The sequence below is a fragment of the Labeo rohita genome, chromosome 18 (assembly GCF_022985175.1).
Source record: "Labeo rohita strain BAU-BD-2019 chromosome 18, IGBB_LRoh.1.0, whole genome shotgun sequence".
In the NCBI taxonomy this organism is placed as follows: domain Eukaryota; kingdom Metazoa; phylum Chordata; class Actinopteri; order Cypriniformes; family Cyprinidae; genus Labeo; species Labeo rohita.
Window position 1 is genome coordinate 4,774,948 of NC_066886.1, and position 11,074 is coordinate 4,786,021.

Sequence of the window (11,074 nt, forward strand, 5' to 3'; positions counted from 1 at the left end):
CAGAAAAAGTAGTCTGGGGTTTCATGACCCTTTAAGACTTTTTAAGGACTCGTAGACACCCTGTATAATATACAAGTCATATACTGCTAACACAGACATGACATGCAGAATAGTGACATACAAATTGGCACCTTTATGGATCATTATGTTTCAGTGATATTGTCATGAAAGACAAAACACAGCCATTGTAAATGTATTTCCTACCAGGACTTCTTTTGATTATTATAGAAAGAAAGAACAAACCAAAACACACAGATTTGAAGATTTTATGACAAGAATGTACAAAATACAAATTCTGCAAACATCAGCAGAAACGGATGACACACTGATTTGATTATTCAGTGAAATTGGCCAACATCTTTCCCCACAGCCACCACTCATGTTTGCTTCCTTCCGTTTTTCCTTTCGTTTTCACCACGCCTCTGCCAAATCCAGAATGTTTCGGTTGTGTCACAAAAGAGTTTTGTAATGAGTGTCAGGCGGCTTGTAGCTGTGACCCCTGATCAACCGGTGGGGCGGCAAGGGCCGCAACCTCTTTTCTGGGGGTCAGCGATGCGAAAAGTGTGTCCAGGATTCCTAAGACTTGCAGAAGCTCCTGCTGGAGTTCTGCTTCCCGACCCAACACCTCCATAAGACGCTGCAGCAACCGCTCCACTACAGGTGACTGGGGAATAACCTCCCGATACAGATCTACAAACACACATTAGTAGAAAATTTTAGAAAAACAGAGAAAAACAATCCTATTTCGCAAACAGTAGTTCACTTCTTCATTCTCACTTGCTCACGTGCACATGATACAGTATGAAACTCACCAAGAACAATATCCCCCACCATGAGCAGAGGCCGAGAAAAGCGTGGGTCAAAGATGTGCCTAAAAAAAAAAAAAAAAAAACACACACACACACACACACACACACACACACACACACACACACACACAAACACACACACACACACCCTTTCACTTAATTCCAAAATCATTTAATTCCAAGTCATTACCAAAAAAATTAATGCATTGTGGTTTCGATGCAAGAAAATGTGGTCAGGACTCCCATGACATGTTCACACTTAGAAATGTAATCTCCTGTTCTGGGTAAGTGGCCCAGTGTTGTTTTGTGTGACCCAAACTCTAAAGCTCAGCACATCCTAAGAACCTGACTAAGAATTTCCCAGTGGTTTAATCATTCCAAGAAGTTCAGTTTTTGTCAGAAGGATTTAATGGAATGCATTTCACAGAATATTAAAAGTGCTGAAACTCTTAAGTGAAAATCCCATACAGCCTTTCAATAATATGCATAAACACAAAATATATTTTTTCTTTTAAGTAACAAAAAAGAAAAATTAATTAGTATTATTAATCAGAACAACAATTAAATTAGTAATATATAAATATATTTAACGTAAGTATGTGTGAACTGAATTAGCAAATTTATATATATATATATATATATATATATATATATATATATATATTTTTTTTTTTTTTTTTTTTTTTTTAATTGTTTTTGTTATTTCTGTATTTTAATGTTCTATTTCTACCATTAAATTTCCTTTTGTAAAACATTTGTATTGTAGAGTTTTATGACAATTAAGCACATTTTCAGTAAATTCTCATTAATAAAAAATATAGTTTAACATCAGTTATCAGTGAGAATGAGAACAAAACTCAAAACATGATATGCACTTAAATGTCAAAATCATCAAAATGCAGTAAATAAATAATAATAATAAAAAAATTGAAGTTAAATATAACCCTTTCACCCATAAACATTATGAGAAATCCGAGCAGATTGGAAAATTTTGTCATCTTGGAAAATTATGTAATATTTCCTGCGTTGATGAATTTCAAGTCCCCCCGAACCATTTTTGATTTGGCTGTACTACATTAGTATATTTAATTTTTTTTTTCTTTAATTCTTAAGCGTTCATAAATTTCCCCCTCCAACTATATATGAGCCATCATAGTTTTGTATGGGAGTCTGAGGTCATAAGACTACATACGTGTCGGAATAAGACGCAAGAGAGTTACTCACTTGAGAAGGAAGTTGAGGATCTTGGTTAAGCTCTCTTCATTTCGTCCTGCGAGAGCATTTTTCAGAGTTCCTCTGCGGTTGATCTCTATGATGACTGCTACGGTCACCTCTGGTTTATTGGTGCGTGTCCACATCTGTCAGACATGCACAAATATATACTGATGTGTTCATCTGAACAGTCATATCATACATCAAACTCCATTACATCCACACCAGTGTGTGTTTACCTGCAGAGCTGTGTCCAGAGCTTTGGAAACCTCAAAGCTTTTCAGCTGTTTGTCATATTTCTGCAGATACTGCTTCACTGGTTTACTGACCAAGAAGTCATCCTAAAAGAGACATGAAAAATCTGTAAGACACAACTGAAGAAAACAATGCAGGAAAAATCAAGCATACAAACAGTCTCGTATTAAAATACTGTACATGCCTCAGTAAACATACATACATAGAGTACATATTGTACATAATTGTATGAACACCATGATTTATATAGCTTATATATGAATATAGCTGCCGAATAGCTATATTAGATACTAATTTTAGCTGTAATGTTAGCAAATAGGAAATTTAATTCAAATAATTACAATTCTTGATTCATTCTGAAAAGGCAAACAAAAAATATTATAATAAATTAAAAATAATCTGTTTGGCCACATACTTCTTGTGAAATGTTAGCAAATAACATTTAATTTAAGTAAATAAATTCATCAAATAAAAATAAAGATCATGTTTTGGCACAAGGTTCTTGTGAAATGTTAGCAAATAAGAAATGCAATTAGTTAAAATATACTGATTTATTAATTAAATAAAAATTAAATAAAAAATAAATTAAAAGTAAATAAAATAAATAAATAAAATAAAAGCACATATTTGGGCACAAAGTTCTTGTGAAATGCTTCAAATAAGAAATACAATTAATTAATTTACTGAAAAAAGTAAATAAAATAATACAATTATTAAATTAAATTGATAATTAATTCAATTAATTCATTTCACATGTTTGGGCACAAATTAATTGTGAAATGTTAGCAAATAAATGCCATTAATTAAAATTATTTAATTAATTATTACAAATTATTACATTTATTAATTTAAAAAGTAAATAAAATAAATAATCAATTAATTAATTAATTGACTGATTCATTCAGAAAAAATAAAAAAGTAAAATAAAGTGAAGTAAAAGCAAAAACAAACAAAACTAAACAAAAAAAAAGTTTGTGTGAAATGTAAGCAAATAAGAAACGTAATTAAAAAATGGATTCATTTACTCAAGAAAAAAGCAAAATAAAATAAAATAAAATAAAAATCACATGTATGGGCACAAATTTAAGAAATAAGCAAGTAAGAAAATAAGAAATTTAATTAGTTAAAATTCACTGATTCATACATCCAGAAAAAAAGGTAAACAAAATAAAATAAATAATAAAATGAAATAATAAAATTTAAAAAATAAAAAAAATAAAATAATTACCTGTCTGGGCACAAAGTTCTTCCCCTTGACAAAGACCCGGTATGACGGACCCCTTCGCCTTCGACTAGTTAACGTCTCTTTGTCTTTTTTGTGTCTCCTGTGCCTGATACTCAACACACCATTGGTCATCCCCACAGCAACCACTTCATCTTCAGGCTAAAGGAGAACCACAATAAACATCACTTCAATTCAAGCGCAAATGAAAAACAACATTTATAAATTCATATAAACAGATTTCTTTGTGTGAATGAACTAAACGTACCGCAATAGCCATACTAAGGATGGACGCATCACAGTCGAAATTATGCACAACCTTATAAGAGGAGTTATACACTTTGATGTGCCTAAAATGAAAAGCAACCAAAATAAATAAATCCAACTTTCTCACAAATATGCACTTTATAGCATTCCTTTACACATGCAAACATACCTGTCCAGGGATCCTGTTAGCAGTTTGTTGTCTACAGAACTCAGACATGCACACGTAACTGTTTTGTGATGATTCTTAAGAGAAACAAGTTCCTGTCCACCTTTCAACAGGTCCCAAATTTTCACATAGCGCCCTCCTGTAACACACACACACACTTATTTCAACCAGGAGCCACATTCAAGATGCCATAAAATAGCACATTAGTTGAAAACTACAGTAATGCTGTAGTCCAAGCATATTTCTGAATTACGATCTATGAGAATAAAAGGTTGCAGGGTGTTCTAAGCATTACTAATCAACCACCGATGGGTTAAATTACAAGTGTTGTTCACCTGTGGACACCAGCAGGGCTTCTGACGGGTACAACAGCACACACTCCACAGGATGGCCGTGTTGCATGGTCATCACACTGCTCCCTGACCGCACGTCAAACACTTTCACTGTGTGGTCATACGAACCTGCAATGGAGACAGCAATCATGCAAACATCAACTACTGGACAAAACATAACTTTTATGATCATATTTAGCAATTTAACTTTGAAGTTGGTAAAATTTTGATGCTTTTGAAGTCTCTTTTGCTCACCAAGGCCGCATTTATTTGATCAAAAATACAGTGAAAACTGCAATATTGTGAAATATTATTGCAATTTAAAAACAACGGTTTTCTATTTGATTATATTTTAAAATATAATTTATTTCTGTGAAGCAAAGCTAAATTTTCAGCATCATTACTCCAGTCTTCAGTGTCACATGATCCTTCAGAAATCATTCTAATACGCTGATTTGCTGTTCAAGAAACATTTTTGATTATTTCCAATGTTGAAAACAATTTAATACTTTTGTGGAAATTGATATTTATGTAGAACTCTTTATGATTACAGTTCAAAACAACATTTATAGAAATCCACTGTAAATGTCTTCACTGACACTTATAGTCAATTTAATTCAATGTCTTACAAATGTAGTTTTACCCTCACAGACTTGCTGCTAATATGAAAAAAAAGAAAGAATTTAAAGTGGTGTGTATTTATGTGCATATTAATTCAATTTAAAACATACAGATCTGGCTAAGCCAAAATCCAGTGAATAGAGGTAAAGATGAGAATTAAAGTGGTTACCTGTGACAAACAGATCTGGGTTGAGTTTGCTGGGGGCGAGAGCTCTGATATAGTCTGTGTGTTCAATTATCGAGCTGAGCTCAGCACCACTGGGAACGTCCCATATGCGGCACGACAAGTCATCGGACCCCGACACCACACGTAACCCGTCAGACAGGAACGAGGTCATGTGTACCGCCCTGCACATGTGAAAGATACACTTCAGACAACAGAACTGCCTATAGATCTGCTTTACAAGAGTAAAAGATGTGATTTGAGACATTATTAATTAGGAATTATTTCATACTTGGTGTGTCCCTTGAACTGTCTAAGAGCCACTCGGCCGCTGACGTCAAACAGCCGGATGAGTCCTTCTTCACTTCCTGCCACTAAAAGCTTCCCGTCGCCTCTGAAGCTCCCTCCATACGCTGTATCCCGAAAACGCGTGAACGTCTGAATGGGCTCTTGAGAGTGAGGTCCATATATGTGGACCTGATGCAAAACATTATAATATCAGCATATTGCATGCATGAAAGCAACATGCTTTTTTTATCCAAAGTACAGCACAAACAGTAAAATTTTGAAATATTTTTACTATTTAAAATAACTGTTTTCTATTTTAATATATTTTAAAATGTAATTTAATCCTTTGATTTCAAAGTTGAATTTTTAGCATTATTACTCCAGTCACATGATCCTTCAGAAATCATTCTAATATTCTGATTTGCTGTTCAAAAAAACATTTATTATTACTATGTTTAAAACAGCTGAGAAGAATTTTCTGATGTTTCTTTGATGAAAAGAAAGTTCAGAAGAACAGCATTTATCTGAAACAGAAATCTTTTGTAACATTATCATGTCTTCATCCTCACTTTTAATCAATTTAAAACATCCTTGGTAAATAATAAGTATTAATTTCTATAATTAATATGGATATATTAGAAAAATATGTTTATATATGTAATATTAATTACATGAATAAAAATATATACACATGTATATGTATATATATATACACACACACACACATGTAAATATAAAAAAAATTTTTTTTTAAATGTATGTATATATATATATATATATGGCATGTGAGTGTATTTATATATACACTCAATAAATATACACAGCACATATATTTATTATCTAAATAAAAACGTCTTTTGGAAGCAATTAATCACAATTAATTGTTTGACAGCACTAATTTATATGTATTTTTAATGTTTTAAAGTCTCTTCTGCTCACCAAGCCTGTATTTATTCGATCCAAAGTACAGCAAAAACTGTAAAATTTTGATATATTTTTACTTTTCAAAATAACTGCTTTCTACTTGAATATATTTTGAAATGTAATTTATTCCTGTGATTTCAAAGCCTGTATAAATGTACTCACTCTGGTGGAGGCTGTAACGGCATAATTGTGAGGTGGAAGAGGAGAAAAGTCGATCTTTGTTACAGCACCAAACTCTTTAATTTGCACAGGATGCTGAAATACAAAACGGAGTCTGTCAGTGTAAATACTGAAAATGTTGACCAATCAAAACACCGAAGATATAGACTTTCCATTGGACATGCAAATTCAAAAAAAGTGTCAATGACTTCTCAAACCTTGTAATTTCTCCAGTAGAGCGTATCCTCTGTTACTTTCTCTCCTAGTTTGGGAAGGAACTGAACTTTGGTGGGTTTAAATGAAGCCATCTCAGATAAAGCAGGTTCACTCTGAGGACCTGCAATATCACAACACTTCTGGTGACTTAACCATTCATACAGTCCTAAGACATACAACACAATCCATAAGGTATTGGTACATTACACAAAATAAAGAAAAAGCACAGGTTCACAGACAATGGAATTCGTATATAGTACTGTATGCAATGCATTGCAATTTAATACCGTTTTGAAAATCGTACATAAAGGGTTTTGTTTACTAAATTTTCAATATACATGACATTTGGTTATCAAAAAATAATTTACAAATTCACAAACGTAAACGTTCAGTAACACATTTGTCTTTCCGATATATTTTTTATAAATGGACAGTCACATTGGGAAGCTACAGTCACATTTATTTAAACATGTAGCTTTTTTAAAATTAATTCCAGATGAAACATATAATATCCTTAAGATCGCGCTTAAAATTATTAGTCCCTGTGTAAATCATTTTCTACAACTAATAACGCATGCCTTCATCAACCTCACACTTACAGTCTGATGACAGGAGTTTACCTCTTGTAGGTTAGTTTGCAATAAACCGCGTCTTTAATTAAAGTATTATGAGGTATGTCTTACCTTATTGTGGTTTCCACCCGTTTTTAACCTGATTTTTGGATGATATTTCTTTACGCTACAGATTAGAAAACATGAGCAACATCACGTTGATTCTACAGCCACATGGAGGCCGCCATTGCGTGACGTCAAATTTCCGGTTTTGAACTAACTTTATTGCACACGTGATCTTCGACAGACAGTAGCTATTTTGCTGTCTTCCTTGAATGTTAAAAACAAAGTATACATAAATGTACATATACATGCAGCAGTAATTAATCAAATGAGTTTTCTTTGCTTTCTCATTGAAGACATTTTCCAAACAGGTGTTGATTTGAAGAAGAAGCTTAAGGCACATATTAAGGCACATTTTAACAAAATTAAAAAGGTGTATGAAACATAAAATAGTTGTTCCATTATTACATATGTTAAAATCATACATCTTACAATAATACGTTTTTTTTTTTTTTTTTTTTTTTAAATATCAGCCCAAATATTTACACATTGATATAAAAAGGGGAAATCATTTTACGGTAGGAGCCTACATTGCCATTTACTACTGTACATTTCTGTTGGTTTAAATGATGGTTTTAATATGTAGAGAAAGTATAATTTTCCTCAAGGAAACATCTCCCAATATAGATCTTGTCTGAGATCATTTTGACATTAAATTTGACAGATAGGGTTGTCAATATATTCTCTGAAAAAATATATTGGGCTAATGATATCTTGATATATCATATACATGACTTGATTGATTGATTGATTTTTTTTTAACTGTAACCCCAATAGTGTCAGAGGAAGTGCTGAAAGGTTACAGCGGTAAATGTGTGAACAGGAATCTACAGCATGTTTATTTGTGACCTAAATGAAAGAGGATGAGTTTATTGTACACATTGGCATACATCTGGACTTGATTTCCTGTAAAAAAAAAAAAAAAAAAAAAAAAAAGGTCTTTTTTTTTATATGAATGTTTTTTTTTTTACAAAATAAACATAAAATAGCTTTTACCATTATAGTCAATAAAAAATGATTTTTTAGGAAAATCAGACAAATAAGTTTCTACGCTTTCTTATTGATATTTTCCAAACAGGATGCATTTCCTGAAGATAATATCTTGACTAGAGCCTCGAAACTTCACCTTTAGAATGCATAATTTGCAACAAAAAAAATTATTTTGTTTATTTATTTATTTTTGAATATAAATTTTTGTTTGTTTGTTTGATTGTTTGTTTTTTAATACTTATATAGTTATTATAGTCCTTGGAATAAATACATACATATGTCAACCTACAGTAAAAACATTTTTTGTAAATAGATAGATAGATAGATAGATAGATAGATAGATAGATAGATAGATAGATAGATAGATACATATATAGATAGACAGAATGACAGAACGATAGATAGATAGATAGATAGATAGATAGATAGATAGATACATATATAGATAGATAGATAGATAGATAGATAGATAGATAGAATGACAGAAAGATAGATAGATAGATAGATAGATAGATAGATAGATAGATAGATACATATATAGATAGATAGAATGACAGAACGACAGAACGATAGAACGATAGATGGATAGATAGATAGATAGATGGATAGATAGATAGATAGATAGATAGATAGATAGATAGACAGATAGATAGACAGATAAATAGATAGATAGATAGATGATAGATAGAACGATAGATAGATAGATAGAACGATAGATAGATAAAACGATAGATAGACAGACAGATAGACAGATAGATAGAAGATCAAATTTATTTATTGCATTCAATTAAACAAAAACATAGCTGCCAAAAAGAGATTTTCTTATAAGATATATTGGGGCAATGATATGATGGACTGTTCTTCTTTTTCTTTTTTTGAGAACTATTATACTAATATTGTCAGAGGAAGTGTTGAGAGGTTACACAGATAGATGTGTGAACAGCTACATGCACATTTATTTGTGACCCAAATGAAAGAATACTCAGAGAAAAATACATTTCTTAACTTTTTTATTTAATGACATTGTCCAAACAGAATATATTTCCTGAAGATAATATCTTGAACGACAGAACGATAGATAGAATGATTCAAATCAACAAAAGCAGAGCTGTGACTAAGAGATTTTTTGATAAGATATACTGTGGCAATGATAAGATGGCTTTTTTTAACTATAACCCTAAAATTGTCAGAGGAAATGTTGAGAGGTTACAGAGATAGATGTGTGTACAGGAATCTACAGCATGTTTATTTGCGACCCAAATGAAAGAGTACAGCGAGAAAAAGAAGTTTCTTAATTTATTTTATTTAGTGACATTTTCCAAAACAGAATTTATATTTTCCTATCTTCATATCTTGACAGGAGCCTGGAAACCTCATCTAATATGAATGTATATTTTTACAATAAAAAATTGTACAAACAATAAAAAGTTTTTTTTAGTTAGTTATTATAGTCACTGGAATAAAAATGTCAACTTAAAGTAAAACTTACAGTTAAAACAAAATGATTAATGATTAAAAAAGATACGATAGAACAATAGATAGAACGATAGATAGAACGATAGATAGATAGATAGATAGATAGATAGATAAATAGATAGAATATAAATAGATAGATAGATAGTTATTATAGTCATTGGAATAAATATATGTCATCTTAAAATAGAACAACAGAATGACAGAATGATAGATAGATAGATAGATAGGTAGACAGACAGACAGATAGATAGATAGATAGATAGATAGATAGATAGATAGATAGATAGATAGATAGATAGATAGATAGATAGATAGATAGAATATAAATAGATAGATAGTTATTATAGTTACTGGAATAAATATGTCAACTTAAAATAGAACAACAGAATGACAGAACGATAGATAGATAGATAGATAGATAGATAGATAGACAGACAGATAGAATGAAAGAACGATAGATAGATAGAATGATAGCTAGAACGATAGATAGATAGATTGAGATACAGATAGAAGACCAAATTTCCAGTTTAATTTATTGTGATTTTACAGTAGTGCATTTCTATTTAATATTGTACATTTCTGCCTATATTATTATTTTAATATGTACAGAAAGTATAATGAATAAGTTTAGTTCAACATTCAATTAAACAAAAACAGAGCTGCGAAAAAGAGCTTTTCTAATAAGATATACTGTGCCAAATATATGATGACTTCATCATATGATGATGATGATTTTTTTTTAACTATAACTCTAATAATGTCAGAGGAAGTGTTGAAAGGTTACAGAGGTAAATGTGTGAACAGGAATCTACAGCATGTTTATTTGTGACCCGAATGAAAGTCTACAGCGAGAAAAATAAGTTTTTTCGCTTTTCCTTATCCACCTTTTTCTTATGCGGAAATAAGCCTATGGGTGAGACTTCCGGTTCATTATCCGTTATAGGAAAATAACGAGAAGAATAACAACATGCAGTAAATGGTAAAACTGTTTGCACTACAAACCAGTGTGTTCATAATTAATATAATACATTAAAATAAAATGGTAAGACCACCAATTTGCAATATCAAGCGGCAAAACGAGTTGTTTTGTACAGATAAAAATAGCTGGACGCAGATGAGACCAAAAGCCAGACCCATAAAATTTACAAATGTCTGTGCCCACTTTTACAGGAAGAAAAAAGTGGATATGAATGCATGATATGATGGCTTGATTTATTGATTTATTTATTTTAACTATAACCCCAATATTGTCAGAGGAATTGAGGCTACAGAAGTAAATGTGTGAACAGGAATGTACAGC

At 31.3% G+C, this 11,074-nt stretch overlaps 1 protein-coding gene across 1 annotated transcript; it reads right to left on the reverse strand.

Moving 5' to 3' along the window:
• Positions 1-252: 252 nt before the first annotated feature.
• On the reverse strand, positions 253-7,462 carry utp15 (UTP15 small subunit processome component). The gene is made up of 13 exons (XM_051134319.1): positions 7,318-7,462; positions 6,637-6,755; positions 6,422-6,514; positions 5,340-5,524; positions 5,054-5,232; positions 4,267-4,392; positions 3,935-4,070; positions 3,767-3,848; positions 3,505-3,660; positions 2,261-2,362; positions 2,034-2,167; positions 813-871; positions 253-690 (listed from the first exon to the last, which is right to left on the reverse strand). The coding sequence occupies exons 2-13, from the start codon at positions 6,724-6,726 to the stop codon at positions 476-478; spliced, it is 1,557 nt and encodes a 518-aa protein (XP_050990276.1). The 5' UTR covers positions 6,727-6,755; positions 7,318-7,462; the 3' UTR covers positions 253-475.
• Positions 7,463-11,074: the final 3,612 nt, after the last annotated feature.